This window comes from Amblyomma americanum, chromosome 8 (assembly GCF_052857255.1).
Source record: "Amblyomma americanum isolate KBUSLIRL-KWMA chromosome 8, ASM5285725v1, whole genome shotgun sequence".
NCBI classification, from domain to species: domain Eukaryota; kingdom Metazoa; phylum Arthropoda; class Arachnida; order Ixodida; family Ixodidae; genus Amblyomma; species Amblyomma americanum.
The window spans coordinates 74,754,461-74,780,681 of NC_135504.1; the positions used below are offsets into that span (position 1 = coordinate 74,754,461).

General features: G+C 47.4%; 1 protein-coding gene across 1 annotated transcript; it reads right to left on the bottom strand.

The window, feature by feature from the left end:
• Positions 1 to 1,665: 1,665 nt before the first annotated feature.
• LOC144101932 (uncharacterized) lies at positions 1,666 to 26,144 on the bottom strand. The gene is made up of 6 exons (XM_077635167.1): positions 25,944 to 26,144; positions 23,082 to 23,221; positions 19,988 to 20,249; positions 13,463 to 13,554; positions 4,798 to 4,883; positions 1,666 to 2,382 (listed from the first exon to the last, which is right to left on the bottom strand). The coding sequence occupies exons 1-6, from the start codon at positions 26,033 to 26,035 to the stop codon at positions 2,194 to 2,196; spliced, it is 861 nt and encodes a 286-aa protein (XP_077491293.1). The 5' UTR covers positions 26,036 to 26,144; the 3' UTR covers positions 1,666 to 2,193.
• Positions 26,145 to 26,221: the final 77 nt, after the last annotated feature.

Below are 26,221 nucleotides of genomic sequence, written 5' to 3' on the forward strand. Positions count from 1 at the left end.
GAGGTGAGCTGCAACAGATGATGAACAAGTTAGGCAGAGTAGAATGGTGGTTCCAAAAATTAACATGCAGAAAACCAAAGTAATGAACAGCAGTCTAGCATGGGAACAACAGATTCACAACTGGTAGTAGGATGCTGGAAGTGGTAAAGGAATACGTCTGCTTAGGGCAGGTAGTGACAGCTGATCCAGATCATGAGAGGGAGATAACTACAAGGATAAGAATGGGGTGGAGCGCATATGGCAGGTTACCAATATCCCCCAAGATAAAAGTGCAGCAGCTGTATCTTGCCAGTACTCACCTATGGGGCACAAACGTGGAAGCTAACGAAAAGGGTTTGGCTTAAGGACAGCGCAGTGAGCCATGGAAAGAAAAATGATAGGTGCAAAATTAAGAGACCAGAAGTGGGCAGAAGTGGAACATTATTTTATGTGTTGCTCATATTACAACACAGAGGCGTGTCCTGCTCACTTCCCCTTGAGAGGGGAGGGGGCAGGACAGAAGCGCCACACGTTTCAAGACTATTTACTCACTTGGAAACTGTTCACATAGGAGAGAGGCTTTCTTCTAAATCTCCATTCAAGAGAGTAACCTCCTGAAATGGGTGACACCAGTGGTTGATGACAGTTGTAGGTGTTTGTCTGGATGGCAGCATATAGCTCGGCTAGGTCACAGGTCTGTGCTCCCGACTCTTGCATTTAGTTAACATTTAGTGGTCACTTTGGCGCAGCAATTGCTGGCAGGCCAAAAAAATGGCCAAAAAATTGTTTTTTTGGTAATTATTGACACCAGTGGTTGATGACAGTTGTAGGTGTTTGTCTGGATGGCAGCATATAGCTCGGCTAGGTCACAGGTCTGTGCTCCCGACTCTTGCATTTAGTTAACATTTAGTGGTCACTTTGGCGCAGCAATTGCTGGCAGGCCAAAAAAATGGCCAAAAAATTGTTTTTTTGGTAATTATTGTATCCACTTGAATGCCCAATTTTTTATGCTGTCCCAAAGTTTCACTTCTGAAAACTGGGAAGTACTCTAAAAAAGCTCTTTTGTGAACCGTGGCGGCTGCGCCTTGCGGGAAAATGCTTGAAAAGTGGCCGTTTTTCTCTGTTAGGTTTTCTGCCTAGACACTTGCCTTACAGAGCTGATTTCTTCACAACAGTTTTACCTACTTCGACCCCATTTGTTCAGTTGCACTCCTAGGTCTATAGTGCAAAAATCTTGAACCGAAATTTGTGCTTCGCGACAAAAAAAATCCTAATAATGTTTTGACCTGTAATAGGAACGCAGTGAATATTGAATGAGTCCTCTGCAACATTTTCTTAACTCTGCAGCCTTTTCGCAAGATTCTGAGAAAAAATATATGTTTCCAAACAAGTAGCCACCATAATGGCTCAGTGATTATAGTGCTCGGCTGCTGACTTGAAAGACACGGGTTCAATCCCGACTGCGGTGGTCGCATTTTGAGGAAGGCGAAATGCAAGAGGCCTGTGTACCGTGCGATGTCAGCGCACGCTAAAGAACCCCAGGTAATCGAAATTACTGGAGACCTCCACTGTGACGTCCCTCATAGACTGGGCCCCATTAGGACGTTAAACCCCATAAACCATTAGAGAACAATTTTCTACAGATATGGCAGTGAAATTTAGTGAGAGTAGTCAAATTACTTCTAGGCAGGTAGGTAAACAGCTTTATTGTTTTATGGTCTCGGCACTGGAGCCGTTGTCAGGAATATTGAGACCTAGAATTTTGATTTTAATGACCCTGCGGATGGGGGTGTCGTCTAGTGCGAGTAGAATGTTAGGGATCTCCCGTCATTCTTTCAGGTCCATGACTAGAAATTCCGATTTAGCCACCGAGCAGATAAGATCAGTGCTGTTGGCATGCGTCACAACAGTGGCAGTAGCCAGCTGTAACAATGACTTGATTTTGCCATGATTGCTGGTATTGACCCAGATGGTGACGTCATCTATTATAAGCTCGAAAAATTTCATGTAAATACATCAAGAAATAAAATCTTTTTCAGAAAGCCGTGTCCCCCTAAAAAAAAAAAAACAGTCTTCTTGTCCAATCTTTTTATCATTACCTGCCACCCCAGCACAGGCACAACCATGTCCACCACTATATCTTGCTTTAAAGTGGGCTGTATGCTGATTGCAACTGTTTGAGCAAGCACAGCACAAGCACCGGCCAGGTACATGTCACGTTGCAGCCTTCCGCAGTGCTGCCTCTGCCTTCATCTTGCGGTAGAGGAAGACGGCCCGCTGGCGTTCGGCCTCCAATCTCTGCCGATCCCCCGCGGGTAGCTCCCGGCGCTTGACGGTCAAATCGGGCCGGCCGTCGCCCGCCTCCTTCAGCATCTTAGTCAGCAGCAGTTCCTTGCGGCCAGGCTGTGCAAATCATCATCATCAGCCCAGCTACGTCCACACACATGCACACATGTGTAAGCACTCGCAAATGAGCAACTGCCACCTGCTTGCCATGGCATCTCCAGCCTCTGTTTGCTACACAAGATCTTTCCATGGCTCACTAGATCAAGAGCCTTACACTGTTCATTAAAACCACATAACTCGCCACACTGGGCATCCATTTCAGGTTACGCACCTACCCTTTTCCCCCAAAGCAGTTTCCACTAAAATTTCCTTCCCCACAACAATGACACTCACATGCCCATCACCATTTTGTGACAATGTAATCACGTATATATGTCTTGAGGCAATGACTTATATTAACACCATTTCTCAATCTGCAATCCACCCTTTATGTAACAATAACCCCTGAAGGGTGTTTAGGAACATAAATTGAAGTTACAAGGAGTTGGCAGCCTGACGATTTGGTGACTGAGAAACGTTTCAGACTGCACTAGCTGGGACATACAATTATCTTAGAGTTGTGCCACTGAGAATTGCAAAATAGAGACATATACATAGGTAAGCAAAGACAAGCAAGCGGTTAACCATACTAGCCTGTCACGCTTACCCGTGTTTGCCTCTAATTCTAAGCCGCACAGCACTATACAGTGTGATCCACTTATAACGATACCAGATATAATGATATTGCGCTTAATAAAATTCTTTAGATTTATCAATTCTCCCATTCACCTTATGTAAAAATACACCGTATATACAATTACCGGTGAAATAACGGATACACCGATAGGATTCTGGTTGCCCAGAAGGTGTTCACAACCAAAATTTGTCTGAAAGTTTGTCAAAAAATAAATTTCAGCAAATAACGTAAAAGCTCCCACAAACGGACTGGCATGGCTAAATCTGTGGGGGAGCATTGCCTACAGCCTTGGGAACCAAGTGCTATCATAGTCGTCACAATCGCTAAAGGGAGGAACTTGCTTTGCTGCTGCTGCGCAACGCTGTCTCACACAAACGTAGTTTCTGTCCGTTTGTGCGTTCCTAACTGGTAAAGAGTGATGCTAAGCACAAGGCGATATCTCTGACCCCCTTTTCCACTTTTGCATTGAGATTACTGAGAATTTGCTTTTTTTTTAAGCGTTAGCTTTTCTTGGTGTGTTCCCCATTTCGAGCTGTTCCCAGCGCAGACCTTGGCAGCGCACCAATATGCTCTGTGCCGATAACATGTTTATCTTATCTTTTGATGGGAGCTCAGGAGGGGGTGGGGGTAGCTCACTTGAAGAACTTGGCAGATCGTGAAAACGCTGTGCGCCCTTGACTGGTGCACCAGTGGCGGTGGCTAAATGCATGGGGGCAATACGTGGGTGTGTTCTTTTTGCTTTTTTTTTGCCAGTCCAGATATAACGATAATTGGTTATAATGATCGGAATTTCCAGTTTTCTCAATATCGCTATAAGTGGATTGCGTTGTAATACAAAGATTTCATGCCAATGCGACCTACCCACACCTACCATATTTCCTTGTACACTGAACATACTTCTTTTCCACTCATGATACTGGAAATTTGGGGGTGTATTCATCACAAAAAGTTACACGAACAAAAAAAATAGTGGTACATTTATTATGCGGGTGCTTCCTTTGTGAGATAGAAAGAAATCCTTTCCAGTTTGTAAAACCAGGGTGCACGTGGGGAAGAGAATTGGGGAGAGTAAGACAGGAGAGAGCTGAAGAAAATGCCACACCATCCATCCAGAAAATGTTGAAAGTAAAATGAGCCAAAGAAGAGAGAGAACAAATTAAAGAATGACATTAAATTTGGGCTCAGATGCACCAACGGGCAATGTTAGAAGATAATAAAACCTGGAGTGCAATGTCCCACAAAAGTGCTGACAAAGCTCACTGCATGAAGAGTGCATGGTGGTGAGAAGTAGGGAGGCATTAGTGGACTAACGTCGTCTAAACAGGCAAATTTGCATGTCTCTGCTAAGGGACCTAATTCACAGTCTGCTGTTTGAGGCACTCAAGTGAGTGACTCCATACAATGTTCATAGTATGCCCTCTTTGTTGGTATACACTGGGCATTCAAACAGAATATGCTGCACTGTTTCTAATGAGCTGCGGTTGTCGCAATGAAGACTATTCACCTGTCCTAAAGGTACTGTAAGCTGTTTGCAGTACTACACATCTTGCAAATTCAGCCATGGAGGCATCACTGGCACCTAAAAGTCCAGAGAAACTGGTGGCACAGGTTGTGCACAGTGGCAGAAGGTGACAGCAGAGAGACTGCAGTGTGCAGGGCCTAGGTGGCAATGCACTGCAACACCAGTGGAATTAGCATATGCGTGGTTTGCTAAAAGGTGAGCTATTTGACCTTTTTGGAAAAAAAAAAAATGAGAAGCCAGTTGGCTGCCACCAATGCAGTCAATAATCACTCACCTTGGAGAGCTTGGCACTGTCTGCTTTCCGGACGTGGGCTGTGATGGCTGGCGGATGGTGGACCACCTCACCAAAGGCCACTTGGTCTGCGCACACAGAGGGGCAGCACTGTGTATTTGACCGGCTACCCTAACAACGAGTGCAGGCACCACAAAATGGACCACTGAGCCTCATCAATCAAAGGCAGGAAAACGCACCAAGGCGCAATGCTTACCAATAGAAACTGCAGGTCAAAGCATATGCTAGGACAAAATGCCTTGAAATGGGTGGCCTATACTCCATTGCACAAGTGGTTTACAGCACTATGAAGGCTGCGGCGATCTGAGGCAATCAGAATGGCATGCACTGCAAAACGCGTTCTTCCGCGTCCCTTACCCATTTGCCCGGTGCACCCATCAATGGGAAGGAAAGAGCACCAATGTCCAGGTACTGTGCCCTAAAGACTTGGCCAACTCGGTGGATTGCAATAACTCTTTGGAAAATAGTCGCAACACTGCTCAAATATTTGAGGGACTATTTGTTGTCTTCCTTGGCCCTGATTGGACAAGACAACTCTACCCTTTACAATGCCGCAAACCACTTGTGAGATAAGTATACAGTTAAACCTGAATGTAACGAACCTCTATGTAAAGAATTCCTGGATTTTAACGAAGTTTTTGAATTCCCCAACGCTGCCCCCCTTTGAAGCCCATGTATTTTCGACCTCCATGAAACGAACGCGTTGCGGCGGTTAACCTTGATGCAACGAACTCTCAAAGCTGATCAGTCATTACTTTTAGCACTTTTAAGGAAAATTCGGCCAAAGAAATGCACTAGATTAGGCACTTTATGCGCTTTCGTCGTCGTCGCCTCTCTGGCTGCGACTTCATCCTCTTTTCATGCACTGTACATTCCCATCGTCATCGCTTGGTGCTGTTCGCTGGGAGCACGTCTTTGCCAGCGGGCTGGAATAAACGTCTCCCTTGAAGTCTTCCCTTACACATGGTGGAGGTGCTCCTTGGATCCCCCGTATCCTCTTTCCCCACTTCTCGCTGGAGCTGCGTTCCGGTCGTCGCTTGTGCACTCTTGCCGTCATGCCTCAAGAGGAGAACGCCGACGGCCCGGGTTCCTCCCGCTCGCCCTCTGCTGCCCCCGCAACTTGGACCGTGAGCAGCCGTCAACGTGACCCCCAGATGTTTGCCGGCCTCTGCGGCGACGACGTGGATGACTGGCTTGACCACTACGACCGCGTGAGTTCGTTCAACCGCTGGGACGATTCCCTTAAACTCCTGAATGAGTCCTTTAATTTAACTGACGTTGCACGGACATGGTTTTTAAATCATGAGACGGATATTCCCGACTGGACAAGTTTCAAGCAGCAGTTGCAACAGATTTTTGGCTCTCTGGCTGTTCGATCTGAAGTCGCTAAGAAGAAGCTTGCTGACCGCATCCAGCGCCCTGCCAAGTCGTACACTTCCTATATTGAGGATGTACTTTCTCTCTGTCGCCGTGTCAATGACACCATGACCGAGGCTGACCGTGTTCGCCACGTCGTGAAGGGTATCGGCTCTCTGGCGTTCAATGCCCTTGCCGTCCAAAACCCTACTACCGTCGATGATATCATCGCGACCTGTCAACGCCTCGATCAGCTGCAATCTATCTGTTTCCAACCTGACCCGGCTGCCTCCTTTTTGCCGGCCGACTCCGACCTGCATGCCCTCATTCGTGCGCTCATTCGTGAGGAGCTTCTCGCTCACGGTTCTCCGTGCCTCACCGTACCTGCGCCTTCTGCTTCATCCTCTACTGGTGCTGGCCTTCGCAGCATCATCAAAGAAGAGTTGGCCTCAGTAGCCTGCTCTCTGGCACCGGACACCCCTGCTATTCGCCCTCCACCCATGTACGCTCAGGTCGCTGCCATGCCACCTGTCTTTGGTCCGCCTCCAACGCCAACACCGCCCTGCGACCATGTCACCGCTTTAGCACATCAAGCCTCAACGCCAGCGTTCTCCTCGCCCTGGCGCCCCAGCCGCCCGATTTGTTATTATTGCGGCTTCCGGGGCGGCCATATTTCCCGCTTCTGCCGCCGGCGCCTTCAAGACAAACGTCGCGGGTATGCGGCCTTCGAAAGCGGCTACTCTACTCGTGCGCCCTCTCCTCAACGCCATGCCTTCCCTGACTCTTTGGGACGTTCTTCTTCACCTCTCCCCACCTCTGCACGCCCTCGTAGTTATCGGCCCACCAGAGCTCGATCCCCTTCGCCGTTCCGCCGCTCTTCTTCTCCGCTTCGGCCGGCTTCTGCGGCGCCTGACCTGCGCTCGGAAAACTAGCTGCTGCAGTTTTTGGAGGGAAAGCTGCGGGCTTCGGACACCGACAAATACCTCCGGAGCGTCCGTCTAATATGGTTTCAGCGTGGGTTGAAGGTTTACAGATAGAGGCGTTGATTGACACGGGCGCTGCAGTTTGTTATTCACGCAGACTTGTGTTCTCGCTTAAGGAAGGTGAAAACGCCGTACGATGGGCCTTCCCTGCGTGGAGCTAACGACGTCATCATTCGCCCCTCTGCTAAGTGCACTGTTCGGGTTTATATTGACGGTGTCCGTCAGCACGTACAATTTGCTGTGCTTTCTCCGTGCGCTTACCTTATGATTTTAAGTTGGGATTTCTTGTCTTCTGTCAGTGCTTTTATTTTATGCCGTGACCGCATCGTGCACATGACTGAGAGCAACCCATCATCTGAGGTCCTCGAGCCCTGCCATCGCCTCATTGCTGCTGCTGATACGGTTTTGCCCGCTGGGGGTCAAGATCTTGTACGACTTACTTCTGATACCATCGTCCATGGGGATGTCTTCATCGCGCCTTCTGCTCGACATCTGATCAGGGGCCTTGCCTTACCGCCTAGCCTGATTCGGTTTGAAAATGGGTCGGCCGTCGTCGCTGCCTTGAACACTTCTCGTGAACCTCTAGTATTACCCAAAGGCACTTCTTTTTCCTGCACATTGGACATGCACCCGGTTTCCTTCGTCGTACTTACCGCACCCTCCTCCTCGCCGCCTCCCTCCGCGGATGTTTTTCTCTCCGTCCTCTCTGCCACCATCAATCCAGATCTCCCAGCGTCACAACGGCAAGAGTTACTAGACTTGCTTCTCAAGCACCAGGGATCTTTTGATGTGGCTTCCTCTACCCTGGGCAAGACTTCTGTGGCAGAGCACCGCATCGTGACCGAAAGTACCTCGGTTGTTCGCCGCCGACCGTACCGCGTTTCCTTATCTGAACGCAAAGTCATCGAGGACAATGTGAGTGATATGCTCCGCCGAGGCATTATTCGCCCTTCCGCCAGTCCCTGGTCTTCCCCGGTGGTTTTGGTAAAGAAGAAGGATGGGTCCTTCCGCCAGTCCCTGGTCTTCCCCGGTGGTTTTGGTAAAGAAGAAGGATGGGTCCTTCCGCCAGTCCCTGGTCTTCCCCGGTGGTTTTGGTAAAGAAGAAGGATGGGTCCTTCCGCCAGTCCCTGGTCTTCCCCGGTGGTTTTGGTAAAGAAGAAGGATGGGTCCTTCCGCCAGTCCCTGGTCTTCCCCGGTGGTTTTGGTAAAGAAGAAGAATGGGTCAGTGCGCTTTTGTGTTGATTACTGTGCCCTCAACAAAATCACTCGTAAAGACGTTTACCCTATGCCCCGGATTGACGACTCCCTTGACTCTCAAGGAGCTGAATAGTTTTCGACCCTAGATCTCCGTGCTGCTTATTGGCAGATCCCCATGCATGAAGCCAACAAGGAAAAAACCGTGTTCGCTACTCCTGACGGCATTTACGAATTTAATGTTATGCCTTTTGGACTGTGTAACGCTCCTGCTACTTTTGAACGCATGATTGATACCGTCCTTCGCGGCCTGAAATGGAAAACCTGCTTATGATATCTGGACGATATTGTTATCTTGTCTTCAACTTTTCGAGAACACTTAGGCCACCCCGATGAAGTGCTCACTTGCCTCGCTTCTGCTGGCCTTCAACTAAATACGAAAAAGTGCCATTTCGCCAGGAAGGAAATCACAATTTTAGGCCACCTCGTCAGCCGGGACGGCATTCAACCCGACCCTGACAAGCTTGCCGCTGTCCTGAACTTTGCCCGTCCCCAGCACACTTAAGAACTGCGTAGTTTCCTCGGTCTGTCCTCTTATTTTCGGCGCTTTATACGAAATTTTGCAACCATTGCCGCACCTTTCCATCAGCTCCTCGCTGCTCACAGTGCTTTCGTTTGGACTGAGCAATGCGAAAGTGCTTTTCAAGCCTTAAAGCAAGCTCTCACCTCCGACCCTGTCCTTGGCCATTTCGACGATGCTGCTCCAACCATTCTACACACTGACGCTAGCGGCCACGGCCTTGGTGCTGTTCTTCTGCAGCGTGATACTACTTCTCGCGAAAGAGTTTTTGCGTTCGCCAGCCGCACTCTGACACCTGCCGAACGTAACTACACTATCACTGAGCAGGAATGTCTTGCCGTCGTTTGGGCAGTGCATAAATTTCGCCCCTACCTTTACGGTCGCCACTTCACGGTCGTCACAGACCATCACGCTTTATGCTGGTTGTCTAGCCTGAAAAACTTGACTGGCCGCCTTGGCCGCTGGGTTCTTCGTCTCCAAGAATACCGTTTTGACGTCACCTACAAGTTCGGTCGAACACACCGCGACGCCGATGCTCTTTCTTGTTGCCCTCTTCTGGACTCTTCGTGTCTGTCTTCCACCCCACCTTCCACATCTCACTGCGCCTCCTCATCGTCGCAAGCTCTTCAGCACCTCGCCGCACTCCCATGCGTCGCATCTGACGATTTAAACGAACTTGCATCGAACCAACGCAATGATGCGTATTGCCGCTCCCTAATCAACCGTCTCACAGGAGCTTCCTACCCTCCTACTGCTCGGTTGCGTCGGCAGCTTGGCCAGTTCAAACTCGAAAATGATGTGCTCTGCCGCTACATTTACTGCCCTGATGGCACCCGCTGGGTTCCCGCGATGCCACATACACTTCGCTCCCGTATTCTGGAGGCCCTCCACGATGACGCGACAGCCGGTCACTTAGGTTTTTACAAAACGTATGACCGCGTCAAGAGCCATTTCTTCTGGCCTGGCCTTTCCTCCAGCGTCGCTAAATACGTCTCGTCTTGCCCGCTCTGCCAGCGCCGAAAACAGGCGACTTCACCTGCCGCTGGACATCTGCAGCCTCTACCAGGCCCCCCCACGCCGTTCGCCGTCGTCGGCATCGACTTGTATGGCCCGCTTCCTCGCACTACACGAGGTAATCAATGGATAATCACTGCCATCGACCACCTCACACGCTACGGCGAGACCGCAGCCTTGCCTGATGGTTCGGCGCCCGAAGTTGCCTCCTTCTTTCTTCACTCCATCGTGCTCCGCCATGGCGCCCCTCAGGTGCTTCTCAGTGACAGCGGCCGGACGTTCCTTTCGACCGTTGTTGCCGAAGTTCTGCAAGCTTCTTCTACACTTCACAAGATGACGTCCAGCTACCATCCCCAGACCAATGGTCTTACAGAGCGGTTCCATCGCACCCTCTCAGATCTGATTGCTATGTACATCGAACCTGACCACCGGAATTGGGACACAGTCCTTCCTTTCGTCACTTTTGCCTACAATTCCGCGTTGCAACGAACCACTGGTTACTCCCCGTTTTTCCTCGTGTACGGCCGTTCTCCCACTACCCTTCTCGATGCCTCTTTCTTCTCGACGCCTGCGAGCTCCTTACCGTCTCTCCCCGAACAATTTCTCTCCCGCGTGGCCCGATGCCGCCACCTTGCTCGCCTGAACACTCACGCCTGCCAGGAGCATCGCAAAAGTCACTACGACATGACGCACCGCGTTGTGTCATTCAACCCTGGAGACGATGTCTTGCTTTCTACCCCTCTCCGGACGCCTGGTCTTTGTGACAAGTTTCAGCCTCGTTTCATTGCTCCCTACTTGGTGCTCAACCAAACTTCACCAGTGAACTACCGCGTCACCCCTGTTGATCCTCCCCCGGACCGCCGTTACCGCGGGACTGAAATTGTCCACGTCTCCTGCCTGAAGCCTTTCATTCGGCGCTTTGCATCAGACTAATCGCAGCCAGGCTGGCCGCTTCTGACCGCGCGGGTAGTTAGTGTGAGCACTTTATGCGCTTTCGTCATCGTCGCCTCTCTGGCTGCAACTTCATCCTCTTTTCATGCACTGTACATTCCCATCGTCATCGCTTGGTGCTGTTCGCTGGGAGAACGTCTTTGCCAGCGGGCTGGAATAAACGTCTCCCTTGAAGTCTTCCCTTACAATATTAATACTGTAAGGAGCCAGAAGCTACGCGAACGCCTGGGATCGCTGCGACTGAGCAAAGTTAGTGATGATGATGATGTATGGCGGTGGCTAGCGCCAATCCGTGCCTAACGTGGCAGCCTTTTCAGGCTTTGCTTGTCCAGCGTGGCACCAGGTGGCATTTTGTAGCGGCAGTCGATTGCTTTTGCACCATTTTTTTTTGTATAGATTTTAGAACAAGCATTTTTATTTTTTGATTTTCATTTGCTTCAACGGCTTAGACACTTTCTGTGTAAGAACTCACTTTAAAAGCAACGCTGATGGCCAGTTCTTTCATTGCCAGGACGGGGAAGGGAGAGGGGGGAGGGACTACGTGACACCGACGATGCGGCGTTGCGTTCGCCGTTTTGCATGTTGTCCCTCGTCTGCACATATACGTGTGTCAACTGTTCTCTGGTACTGGTTCGTCCGACCTTTTTTTGGAGGTGCTAGGCCTGCCTGTCGGCGTGTAGTCGTCGGTTGGTCGTGATGAGTTCTACTGCCAGAAAACGAAAAGTTCTGTCTTGAAGACAAACTTGCAATTTTAAATGCAGTCTCCGCGGGCGAGAAGAAAGACATTGCCGCCCATTTCAGCATTGCAGCAAGCACCCTATCAACGATTTTGAGTGCGGAACACAGCATAACGATTCTGCTGTGGGCCAACCTCGATGGCACAGACAAGCAAGTCCCACTAGTTGTCGGTAAAAGTTCAAATCCAAGGTGTTTTAAGGGAACGAAGCGTATGCCCGTGAAGTGTGTGGCGAATTCCAAAGCGTGGATGACTCGGCCAATATTTTCTAGTGGTTGAAGGAATTTAACCAGGCCGTCAAGCGGCAAGGCCGTCAAGTTTTCCTACTGCTGGATAATTGCTCAGCGCACTACGTCGAAGACCTGCAGCTGTCCAACATCAAACTGCATTACTTCACGGCCAACTGCACGTCCCTAATACAACCCCTGGACAAAGGGGTCATTAACAGTTTTAAATGCTGTTACCGGCCCGACTAATCCTGAAGATACTTCTTGACATCCATCTGGAACGGGAGATGAAAATTGACATTTATCAAGCAGTCGAGATGCTTGCTGCCCCCTGGCAAGAGGTCAGGGCAGAAGTTATCGCGAATTGCTTTTTAAAGGCCGGAATAGCCAAAAAGGCACAGGCTGGTGTCGACGAGGAGAAGGAGGAGGAAGACCTTTCTACTCCGGCCGATGTGGCCGAAGCGTGGAACGAGCTACGCACTAACGGCGATGTACCCGACGACGTTGAACTGAGTGACTTTTCGTTTGCTGACAACGCCGTGGGGCTACAGAAGAAATAACGGATGCAGCACTAGGTGAAAGCGTGCAAGATCCCGTTGGCCGTGATGATGGTGCCTGTGAGGCAGATCCGTGTAACGTGCCTACTGCAAAGGAGGTGATCAACGCAATGGACGTTTTGTGCTGTTTCGTCGGCTCGCGCGACGATGAAGGAGCTTTACATGATTTAGCTTCTTTAGAGTGGCGTGTTTTGCCTTCACTCGTGCAGAAGCAGCAAGCAGAAATCATGCAGCTTTTTGCTGTAAAATAAACGCCTGAAGGGTGAGTTCACCTTCATGGACATCTTGAGCCGTTTGGTTTCATTTCTCCATCATTTGTGCGAGCCTTCACGCGAAAAATGTCGAGCTTTTGTCAACTTCGTTATATCCAGGTTTAACTGCAGCACCATTTGGTGTTTCACAAGGAATACCACTATGTCGACACGTCAGCATGCCCACCACAGCCCTTACAGGTACGCTCAACAATGTGGCACACAAAGCTGCAGAATCAAATGGTGTTCAAACACTGCTGTGCAGTCCTTGCACACCTTCAACAAATGCTTGGTTGAGCTTCTCTACACAGAGGCCATGACATATCAGCTGAATGACTGGACTGTTTACAGTGCAGCCAAGACACTACTCTGGTTCATCAGTTGTCACTACTGGTGCATTCTTGGCAGCAGGGGGACCCACCAACCAAAGCAAGAGATGGAGTCTCTTCCCACTGCTTGAAGCGAGAAAGCTTGGTCATGCTACATGCGAGATGAAAATCATCTGCACCAGCATTCCTTTGTGGACACAATACTCTGAAGGCCACTGGACCAGCTTTTCCACTAACTCACAATGTCACGACTGAGAAGGACTCCGTGATCATCTATCAGCACTGAATGGCACTGTACCAAGCCTTAGAGATCCGCGTGAAACCCCTTCCAGATGTCACCGCAGTATGATTTTTTCAGCGAAAGTAGCCTCTTTCTCTTTAGAACTCTGTCGTAACAGGCCAACTTCACTCTGTCTTCAGTGTCCCCTTTGGTGGCAGGCAGAAGTCGTGCCACCTGCGCATCACTCACCTTGGAGGTGGCCAAAGTCATTCTGCTGTTGCCTCGCAGACATCTTCTGGCGCTTTTTCTCCTTCAGCTTCTGTTCCCGCAGCTTCCGCTTCCTGCAAGAGGGAATGAGTTGTCACTCAAAACCTGTAACCGACAAAACTGCAGGTAATATATGCCAGGTGCTCGCGTCAAGGCATTTTTTTTTTCCCCCTCAAGGGGCATTAACCGGTAAGTGCATGAGGCGATGTTCATGGGGACACATTGTAATGCCGTGAATCTTCATGACCACTTCGTGACAGTACAATAGCTATGGCCATTGCCTACCGCTGCCACTGGTAGACCGCCTGCATGAAGCAAAGAGACGTGGCGATAGAGCGGCATGTTTTCAGTGTTGCTCTGTTGACGTCACCTTAGCGTTAAGTCACCTTGCGTATGGCATTTTTAAGACTAAACAGCATAAAGTACGATAAAAGCACTGATGAAAATTCTGGTAACTGAGTAGACAACCAATAATTCGGACCCCTGATTTTTTTAAAATGCTCAATTACTTGGATTTAGAAGTGTGCGAATATTTGAAACTTCGAATACAAATCGAATATGTTTGATATTTGATTCGTATTCAAGAAATTGATATTCGAGAATTTCTGAATATTCGAAAATTCCCGAATACTCGCCAGTGATCGTATACTGTGCAGACTTTCATAAATTCGACCGTGGCAAAACCACAATATCTGGGCAAATTAGCCGATGATCAAGATAAAAAAATTGAGGAAAACAATACAGAGGTCCTATTCCCTTCCTTCTCCATTGTTTATCACGCGGACCCACCGCATCCCGACGCCGCTAGGTTTGACCTCGTGAGAATTTCCGCAAGTGGGCTTTCCCACATATCACACGCGCTGCGAACAAGAGGGTCGACGACCCGCATCGAATAATCGCAACGCGAAATTTTTTTTTTAATCCTTCCGTAATACCTTACATATTTAATGCCCACATCCCAAGAATGTGTCCTGTCGCATAACTCTCTGAGCGTGACCTCCGTCATCCCGTTTCGTAAACTGCGCTATGCGGAAAAGCCTACTTGCGCAATGTCTCGGCAGCCTCCTCAAAGGGCGCGTCGAGTTGTCACAATAGGGGCAAGGGATCCTGTAAAAATCTCGCCTATTGCAAGCTGCATTGTAACCCGCGCACCTCTTTAGTGGGCGTAACGGCAGGCGTGACAACGATCGGAAGGCCCCTGTAGCTCGGTCAAAAAAAATTGCCTGGCCGCGTAGTTACGGTTTATGAGCTTTGCCGCTGCCACGGGCAACTGCAACTGTCGGCCCGCGCATTCGCCTGTAGTCCAATCCCAGCTCCGCGCGCCTTTCGGACGCCGACTGGCACGTCGCAGGTTATTTTTTCCTTTTTAGAAACCGTATCGCTGTTCCGACGCCAGCGTGTGTTCCCCGGCCCCTTGCTTACATTTGCGTTGTTCTTCCAGCACTTCAAAACGGGCGGCTCGTGACGGGCTTACAGGCGTTAGTGCGATGAAGCCGCCTCATAATGCCTTATTGCAACTTCGCATTATCGGCAGGTTTTTTTTTTTTTCGGAGGGAAGGGGGGGGGGGGGGGATTTTATATGCAGAGGCCTTCGGATGAACCGGGCATTTTTTCCGGTCCCTTGAACTCCAAATTAATGAGGTTTTAGTAGTCATCATGTTGCTTTTTGTTACCAGTCTGGTCATTTTATGGATTTTGGTTTGCATGACTTCATTACAGTTTGGATACTGTTATGCAGTCTAATCAAGTAGTATACATTTCTGTGCACATCATGTTGTTTTATACGGCAGTGAGGCAGTCCAGTTTTGTTTATTTTAGTTGCAAAAACCATACACTATTTTGAAGAAAAAAAAAAAAGTAACGGCAACAACATTTGCTTGTTTATCATTTTCTGAAATTTTATTTTTTACTGAACAGGTATTCGATATTCGAAGCCATTTTTTCTTCATATTCATATTCGAAAATTTTAATATTCGCACACCCCTACTTGGATTTTTTCGCAGCACCATGACATGGCCCATAGAGCCAATGTATAAGAGCGCCTGAAATTTCAGATGCACCGCAACTGAGTGCTCAACTTTTCGGACCTCGTTTGCATTTGCCGCCAATACCCAAGCCGCCATATAATGTGTACAGTGGAACCTCATTAATTCAAACTGCAAGGGAAATCGAAAACTTGATCAAACAAAATGAAATTCAACTTACAAGGGAGCCTCCTAGCATGGTTGATATTATTCGCGAGTCGCCACACTGTGCCCGCATGGCTTTGAATTGCTACTGTTCTTAACTTCGTCCGCTGCACAAACTTGAGCAGTAGTCACAGTTCGCTAAATTCATCTATCCTCAGTCTTGAGTCCCGAAAATGGCATGAACAGCAGCAAATTGCATGGGAAGTGCACAGCTTCAAGGAGACTGTGAGCATGGAAGAAAATGTTGGTGCATTTCAAAGCGATCAAGGTAAAACTGTCAACAACTGGCCTTTTGATGACAGCTAAAATGCCTCTAATTTTTTGCAAGCCACCACAATGTGTGTAGCCGGTTACGATGCCGAATTTGGTTCAAGTCACTAGGCCGAATTGCGAAGACCAGTGCTGACGGAGCGATTGCTTCGGCCATTTGTCGGTACTTCTCATTTCACCATCTTTGCCTTCTCGTTCCGCACCGTTTGTACTGCGGGCGCAGGGCAGTTCCCGCTGTGGCAGGTTCGCTTTCACATCTAGACATTGTCCCTAGATCATGCTTTCATCGGCAACAGGCCAAGGGCGGTACATCTATCGTACACCAAGCTCTTGAAAGCGGTCACCATCCATCATCTGTATACACAACACGCGGCAAGGTTGTCATCAGGAGCATCAGAATGTACTCCCTCTGGCATATTCGCAGTAAGTTAGCAATTTTTTAGCTGAAATTTAATTTTTCGGACGTCCTTGAATGTCCAAAAAATTGGTCGTAAACTGTGCACTGCATTTCTATGAGACACGGCGCTGCCGTTCCAAACTACACTCTGTAGCTGCAGTTACATGAATGCGACAGAAGTTGACTCCAGTCCACTTTTTGAGGAAAAGAGCAGGTTTTGAGAAAGAAAGGAGTGACTCATCCTCTACTCTTTCTCGGCGGTTTTGCACTTTCCCACAAAAAGTGGGCTGTAGCAGACTGCTGTCGCATGCGAACGCCACTCATGGTGCTGAGACTTGCACAAACTGCTGTTTCTCTCCCACAGCTTTCCATAATAACAACATATGTAGGGTACGACAGCCTTTCTTGTTTTATTATTGCTACCATGCTTTTACTGAATTACTATTTCAATGCATGGCTCAGATGTAGCGAGCATCAGCGGCTTCTTCGCTGAAACCGCGCTACAAAAACAACCTTCACTTGCAAAACAGCTAGACTGGAAGTCACTTAGCCCCAAAGCCTACTGCTACTGGCTAGCGTTGCGAGTTGCTTCCCGGCGATGAGAAAAATTTTTTGCAAACAGATACTGAGCGACGTGATGAGTGACGGTGGTTCTGTGGCCCTCAGCTCATTGTATGATGCCACATGGATTATTGCCACACGTGGTTAGAACTTCAGTGTAAAAGAGAGCAACAAACTGGCAGGAACAGCAGTTTTGTTTTCACTCATTTTCTCTGATTTGCCAGGATAGTCACCATTTTGTTTGATTCGCTGGAGGGATGATGTCGTCAAAATGACGTGACATTATCGCCGTTTTGTAGGAGGGATGTAAACGGTCTTCACTTGCAATTTTCTCAGCAGTGCAGTCCCCATTTCATGCAGAAAACAAAAACAAAAGACTCTTCTCGTGGTACCACACGGTGTTCTATCACTCTGGCGTAGCTTCTTGTTTGTAGCCTTTCTTTGTATTCTAGCGAAACTTCTTCACTGCTTCTTTTCCTTTAGTGCGAAAACACTGGTTCACTACCAATCCCACAAAAATCAGTGCCAGTTTAGCATTGCTAACGACGAAATATTGTGCAAAAGCAGGCTTTTGCAGGTGGGCACCAATGTTGGATACCTGAAGGCACAATTGAAAAGGCGTTTCTTCTTTTTTTTACGTGACTTTTGCGCACAGATGGAAGTTGATGAAGACGACAACGTGCAATACAAGGTGTGATTGGCTGCACGATAGCATAGTGCCCTCGTGCAGTGGCCAGTGAAGCTGATCTCTTCGCACCCCCGCAGGTTCAAAGCCCAGTCACGGCAATATTTATCTGATTTCTGCAGGCATCTGAGAGGCTTCATTCGGACATTGGCTTTTAGTGCGAAAGCATTACTTAACACGGTCCCAACCAAGAATCCTGTGGGAAGCTTAGTCTTGAAGGTGACCTTGGCCAACCTGGAGAAATAGAATAAATATTGCCACAATTGGGCTTTGAACCTGCGGCAGCACGAACAGATCAGCTTCGCAGGCCACTGTACGACAGCATCACGCCATCGCCGCAACCGACCATGCCTTGTGTTAAACTGTCACATTCTCGCGCTGTGCATTGCACATCGTTGTCTTCATCAACTTCCATCTGTACGCAAAGGTCACGTAAGGAAAGGAAAGGCGCATAACTGGCTCCCTGGGTCAGTGGACACCTCTGTTGCACTTTCAGGCACATGGCGCTGGTGCCCATCTGCACAAAACTGCTTTCGCACAATATTTCATGCTTAGCAATGCTAAACCACCAGCAATTTTTTTTAGCATCCCTGCAAGACAACATCGCAGACCTAGACAAAGACAGAAGGAGGAAACACGGCTGAGCATAGACCTGTGTTTCTTTTCTCTTGTGTTAGAGTTTAGGCTTTTCTAGATGAAACAGTGCAAGCATTTTTTATCATTAGTTCAAAGAAATCATGCTATTTAATTTTTATATTAAGCAATTTACATTCTTTATATTTAATTTACATATTTAATTTATATTATTCAATTAAATTTTATACTAAGCAATATTTAACAGACATTACAAAGTGGAATTTGCTAACATCATATCATTTTCTTCTCGGTATGCCACAAGGAAGCGTCATAATCTGACACTAACACTCTTTTGCACAAACAATAAAGCTTTTAAGTACCCATTTTACTCAAAAATAATGAAGAATTACAGCTGTCCATGCAATTGTTTAAATATCATTTGTAGGTTCCTGGGCTACAATTTGTTTGTTTTACCGTGCCTAGTGTATCTACTCGATGAACAAAAACAAAAGAAGACGGGACAGGCACTGTTTTTGTTCTTCAAGTATGTACCAACTCGCTCAACTCGTAGTTTTACTTAAGTATCTGCTCGATTGTAACACACATCTTTTGTCCACGGTGTGTGTTACCTGTGTTTTACTTGAAACAGCCAGTGACGCATTGCTTAGCCACTGCATCACTGCGCCAGCAGTAGTGTGAGGACTCCCTGTAATCTGTGCATGTGATTGAGAGGGTCGTGACGTCAACACGACGTGACCATTGGTGGACCAATCATAGCGCACTACAAAATTTGAAAATCTGAGGACCCACAAAATTCGGAAGCTGGTCCACCCAAAACTTTCAAAAGACCCCCATAGCTTTGAAAGTACTCCACCCCAGAATATGAATTAAGGTGGATTAGTGGGGATTAGTGGGTAAGGTTAGTATAATCCCTAATCATAATCCAACGGAAGGTGCTGGAGCACTCTAGGAGGTGATGACTCATGCATACCATATAAGGGCGATGGAACCAGCTCTAACCGGAGTTTTGAGAGGAAAATCGCAATAGTAGACACTCACTGTAGATACTATAGCAGAGAACCTAAACACTCTCGCATTTTGTTCTTTAAGAATGTGGACAAGCAGGCCCCCATGTTTTTTCATGCTCAATTCTAACATTCATGTCATTTTTAGACGATTTTTTTTTCTGGAAAAAAAAGGTGCGCGTCACAATAGAGTAACTACGGTCATACTGTGATGTATCGTTTTTCATTTTACTGCATTACATTATGTTTTATTGTATTAACATGTTACGGTGCGAGCAGGGCAATTGTTTTTTCTTTAGCCCAATCTAACCTATGTATTAACATTTTATTCTTAATTGTATTTGCTTTGTCCCCCTCTATATAATGCCCCAGCAGAGGCTTTTAAGGGTAAAATAAATGATGATGATGATAATATATGTTCATGCACTTCTACCTTATATCTGTCTGTACTTGTGTGATGTTTTACCGCACTTCTGTTACTTTTTCTCGATTGTGTGTTGTTGCAATAAGCCGCCCTATCTGCATATTTTACTTTCATTTTTTCATTCCCACTGCGCTAAAATCTATCCATGAGATTTCAGTATGCGTAAAAATAAATAATAAAAGGAATTGTCAAAATGACCAAAGAAATACTTCTGTTCATTTCTTCCTCCTTTCTCTTGTCGATTGTGTTGTTGGTGCTGGTTCATCAAAGCACGGCCAACCAAACAGTTAAACAGTGGGCGAGTTTAGGTTTTTAGGTTTTCACCACAGCCCACGAAAGATAAAAAACTGTGGCCCCAGCCGGGCCACCCCACCACTCACTGGCGTTTGCGGGCACCATAGTTTTCGTCAAGCGTGTCACCGCCCTTAGGGTCGACTACGGTATGCCCCTGCTTGTTACGGTCAACTCGCACGTTGAACTTGTTCTCAATGGCAGCCTCGGTGAAGGCCCGCCCCGCTAGGTGGTCCAGGCGCTTGAGGAACTGGTCGTCCGTCTCATCGGGCTGCTGTTCAAGCCGCTCGGGCAGCGGCTTCAGTGGCCGCGTCATGCCCCGCTGCTCTGACTCCATCTTGCTACGCTGGACTGCACAAGACAAGCATCACAACCATTAAACGGGTAATTGCAGGAGTCTTTACGCGACAGCATTAAGGCTCCTGTTCTGCAGAAAATCTGGTGTCGTCGACGGCATTCTGAGAAAAAAAGCAGGTGGCGCACCTGCCACCTAGGTCACGTGATCTAGTGATGTCATCACTACCTGCTCACTGGAATGTGGCAGGTGGCTGTTAAATTAATGATTGGTTGCGAAAGGTTGTTGCAGGTGAGCAACCTGGATCTCATAAGCCCCACCAATGGCTGTATTTGTAACAACCACCTGGCAGCAGGGCAGTGGTGCACCACTGCGACGGGAGTGGTATGACGACACTCAGCGATCTATGTACCTATATAAAGTACAGAATTACTGTGTCTCCGAAGTGGAATGCAAAGAGGACCCCAGGCTGCTGAAGGGATCCATTAACGCTATCGTGCCACACCCTTAAGGCAGAGCTTAAGTACCCCTTCAAGTTTTAACATCATAGCGTAAAAGGCCCACTGTCCAGAAAATTTGGTGTCGGCGATGTGAGCAAAAAATAAAGAGCCTGACTCTGGCAGGTGGTGCCCAGAGAGCAACCAAGGAGGCAGGTGGGCCACCTAGGTCATGTGACCTTGCGGCGTCATCACAACCTGCCCACTGGATAATGAGCAAACTGCCCACCATGGCAGGTGGCTGTTAAATTATTGATTGGCCCCTCGGGAAAAGAACCTGGGTTGCACAAGGCCCCCCGCTGGGAGCACCTGCCATCGCAGGGCAGAGGCACATCGCTTAACTGCTGCACTACTGCATCAGGAGTGGTATGAGGGCTCCCAGGGATCTATGAATGTAAACTAGAGAATGACCTTCTGCATATATAGGCGTTAACCCATTAAAGCAGTATAGACACCCAACTTTTGGGTGCATGCTTTCCTCTTTGTGATGATGCATAAGGCATTATTATACATGGATTAACCCATTCCGCTTCGCATGGTATACCCTTAAGGCAGAGTCCCCTGCAATTTTTCTATCAACATTTTGAGCTGATGATTGCATCACATTCCTTGATGCCCCCTCTCTCTGGCATAATAAAGTGCTTTACAAAATGCCAAGTGGAACCATCTCAAAGAAGCCGATATAGTTAGTGGCCAGAGAAATGCTCTGCTTTATGTAGCGATGACGTTCCAAACATGACTCGAAAAAAGCTAGTTTGTATGCCGAGTAGAACATGGTGCTGGGCTAGTTGGTCATTCATTCTGTGAAACTGAAGGTAGCGTTAACAGGAAGACCGCAGGCAGACAACAACACAACAAAGAAGAACACTACTTTGTCGTGCATTCTTCTTTGTTGTGCCATTCTCTCCCTGTGGTCTTCCAATAGCGCTACCTTCAATTTCAAAGATTGTGAGTCGAATTTCAGAAAAAGCAATTAGTAGAAACAATGGTTCCATTTTAAAAAATGCCCGTGATGACCGAACACAAGGCTAAAAATTTTAAGTGAGCGGGGAGCAGGCATCAACATGTAGATAATTTTTGTGACATCACAAACACAGTGTCGCCCACAGAAATCACCTGAACTGAGGCCACGAAGATCGCAAGGTAAAAAATTGAACAAGCGCAAGAATGAACTGGCACATGGCTGCTAAATCTTTATTAAAGGTTTTGTTGGAGGACATGCTAAGTCTAGAAAAATCCCCGATGTTTCCCTTTAACCCTCTGACACGCAATGTTAACAACTGGGTCCAAAGTGAACTCGCAGCTTCTCCCGATAGTGGGCTGCACCTAGTAGTGATTTCTTTGAGATAAATGCTGATATACGTAGATTTAATTAACTACAACAGTTAAGCCATCCTCTCCAAGAACTAGAATGACAGCAAACGATGTATCAGCAGTTATATTATCGTTTTTTTTCTTGCTTCAAGCGGTCCAAAGACCAACTATATGTCACAGCTGTCATTTGGTTGATGAAACCAAAACCAAAACAGCGTCACAGAGAAATGAATTACAAACTATTCAGCGGTCGTAGGCGAATGTCAGGGGGTGATCCGTGTGTAGTATTGTCTAATGCATCATTTCAAAGAACAAAATGTAAGCAAGCAAAAATTTGGTGTCTATAGTCATTTAAAGGAGTATAGACACCTAACTTTTGGGTGCGTGCTTGCTTGTTTGTAATGATGCGTAAGGCATTATTATACATGGATTACCACCTGGTATACTCCTACGACCAGTACATAATCTATAATCACATTTCTTTCTCGTGCTGTTTCGGTTTCATCAGCCAAATGGGGTCCGTGACGTCAGCGTGTGCTTACAGGTCACATGAGACATGAAAAAACTGCAATATAACCACTGCTTCCATGTTCGTTGTCAATCCGGCTCTTGAGGAAGGCTGGCTTCAGCACTCTGGCAAATTAAAACGGTGAAGCAGCGATTATGTGGACGTTTTTCCATGCCTCACGTAACATAAAAGCACACTCTGCCGTCACAGCCATCGTTCGGCTGTTGAAACTGAAACAGCACGACAAAAAAAATTTGATTATGAATTATTTAGTGGTCATAGGCGAATATCACATGGTGATTCATACGTAGTGGTGTCTTCCGCATCATTGTAGAGAAGAAAACATGCCACCAAAATTAGGTGTCTATACTCCTTTACTAGTCTTACAAGTCATCGTTGCCAACTGCAGACATTTTTGATGATTTTATCCACAAGAACGGTATCTTTTGGTGGCCCTAATATCAACACAAAAAAAAAAATGAAAATTTATACACTTAGGCCAATCAAGAGTGAGCGAGTCTCGTGCCTCATCCCAATAGTGAGTTGAGACAGTGGCAAGGAGCACTTACCCGTGATGAGGTTCTTGGCACCCCTGCGCTTCCTGCGCCGCTTCTCAGGCTCTTCCTCATCACCCATTCCATCAAAGAGGACATGGAAGCTGCGTGGCACCTCCTGCTCCAGGCTCTTGGGAGGCCGGTTTGCACGAGGGCTGCAACACAAGGGGGGAGGGAGGAAAAGGGGTCAGACAACTGCCATACCATGCTGATATTCAAGAAGCGTAGCTCGCTGGGCGATTTAATGCATGGTTCCAGGTAAAAGCCAGTGGATTAGTCCGCTGGCTTTTATTGATGGACTAGCATTAGAAGAGTCTGTACAAGTGGAAATGGCAATCGCCGTCTGCCAACAACCAGTAGAAAGCAGGCTGCCCACAACCTGGAGGGCATGTTGCCACCTGCCCACTGCGGCAGGTAGCAGTATGCAACCTCGGATATAACGAATGCTTGGCTGCTAACACATTCAAACGAGCCACTGAGTTTTTTTTAAATCCACAGTGCTATTTTATGTCATAGCATAAGAGCCCCAAATTCCCTGCGCCCACTATTGGTGTCACATTTTGGCACCCCGGCAGGTGGCAAGGGTTACCTGCCACTAGCTATAGTTGGCAGGCAGAAAATTGGAGAGAAGGAAATCCCCCTCTCCACTTGTATGGTATGCGTGGTTGTGCATAATATCTCACAAGGTTCTTATGTCATAGCTAATGGCAATTACTCAATAGGTGTCCAGGCTTTTAGGTGCCACCATGGCCAATGAAATAATAGAACATTAAGCAAACAGCCCATGACCTTTGAAATCACAAACAGCACTAGAGGTCTCAGGTTGGTGGTTTTGTCTTCACACGTGGAATGTTCACCACACTGTAGCATCCATGCAAAGACACGTAGTAAAGGCAGAACCATCATATTTTACCAGCTCTCAGCATATTGCACATCGCCACAAAACTTTACTATGTTCGTTATTCCACATTCTTCACTTCACGCCTCTACTACACAGCCTCATCACCTGCAATGCGAGGCATGACCACAATCTTGTGGAACTGTCAAGATCACATCTGGCATTTTCTGCCATGTTTGGGATAGTTGTCTTGAGCACACTGCCTCAAAAGTCCATTGCCTGTTCAAAGCTGACAGTGGCTGAAAGCAACAGGCACATTTTACCCATTGATCGTTGAATACATTTGCTGCGATCTCTGTTTCTGGCTGAGAGAAAAATTTGCCTCTTGTTAGGGAATTTTAACTAGCAGTACCATGAGACCATGATAGCCACGATAGCTTTTGAAATTAACCGCTGAAATAAGCACACAGCAGAAAATGCAGAATAAACTGAAAGCAGGACAACTCCCCAATCACCCATCTGTCAGCTAGCTGTCCTAAAATTATGCACCTTTCATTTGCAGCCATGTTAACTATAAGTAACTGCAATCAGTTTCACCATAAAACATGAGAACACCACTCATGAAATGACATTGAGCCCTGCTACAGAAGAGTGCTTGCCACAAATGACTGCTGCAAGAAGTGTGAAATTAAAAACAACATTCCTAAATACAGTGCCACTGTCTGCATGTAACCTGTTGCTAAATTTGACTTTCAGGCACATCATTTTTGTTTTGTTTTACAAGCTGCCATTAATATATATGTTCTTGTATTAGAAATATATGCCACTGGCAGCTCTTTTTGGTGCTCTGCAACCTGCTAATTCAAGCTTATTCCATTTGGCTAATCGCTGATAACTTCTTATGAGTGGATTGTTAACCAAGGAATAAAAATTCTGAGAGGACTCCAGGTGAGTGCCAACGATACTGTTTTATGCCTTCATTATGTGCCACTATTTTGAAAATAATTGACTGAGGTTACACAATGCATAATATTTTCCGAAAAAAGTAATGCCAAAAGTAATTGATTAGTTTTTCACACCAGATGAATGACTTTCATGAATTTGCAGTTGAGCACTGAAATCGAGTGCATTTTTAATTGCACTACTTATCATGGGTGCGTGTGCATGTTTTCGCACACAGTGCCAGCCCTTTATGAAAGTTCTCTTGCGAAGAATAATTTGTCTGCAGCACTGCAATACCACCGGTTTATCTAAAACATCGCGCACGGTGCGATTTCGCATGCACACACTCCACGCACGCGCAATGCAGGAAACCGAAACCACAAGTTGGATTAGCGCAACAGAGCGAGCAGTCACCGGCGACGTGCCCTTACGCAAGTTTATTTGTGTTTGGACTAGTTGGCTGTCCCCAAGTTATATCCAAAAAGGCAGCGCAAAATACAAAGCGCGCGCGCGCACGCACGCACACAAAGAAGTCAAGACTTTATGGAGTCGCATTTGAGTCGTGTGGAGAGTTCGATGTATTGGAAAATTTTCGGAAAACACCAATAGTCACAGCTTGCAGCCTCCCACACAAATTCCCCTTCGTACTGAGCGCTCTTCTCCAGCTAGCAAAGCATTGATCGGCCCGAGCAGCAAAACGAAAGCACACAGTAGTCCAAGCTAAGTGGATGCAAAGCGTTTTTTTTTTTTTTATGCGTCCGGTAATAACATGAGCTCACCTTATTTGCTTGTTCGTCTCGGATGGCTGCGCGAAGGTACGCAAATGGTCATTGCAGAAATCGCAAGGAAAGACCCGCCAAATGATTCTTCACAGAGGCGACCCTGTATTTCTCGGGTTCTTACTCGGTTCGCTTGATGGTGGCCAGTTTCGAACAAGAACCGAAAACTAGAGCAGAGTAACAGCAAACCCTCAGAAGACGGTCGGTGACAAAGTCGGCAACGGTAAACGATTCTTCCACACGAGCAACATCCACAACACAGGGCAGCAGACACACGAGTGACAGCTAGGACGCAAGGGTTCGGGCGCCATGACTCACTCGACTGGCTTTGGAGCGCCGGAATCTTTACGGAAAGGATCCACGGACTTCAGTTTCTTGTGCCGTCGACTCTTGGGAATTCTGCGCCCCATTCGGAAGTTCGAACCGCTCGGGCTCTTCGGCGGTCAACACAGAGCGTCGAGGACACCTGAGGACACCACGTGCAACCCAATGCAGCAACACGCTGCATCAATCCATCGCGCGAGTAAGGAACAAGCCTGAACAAGCCTAGGCCACTTAGGCGCAGTGCCGCATGTAAGTGCGTTTGTTGTCAGGAA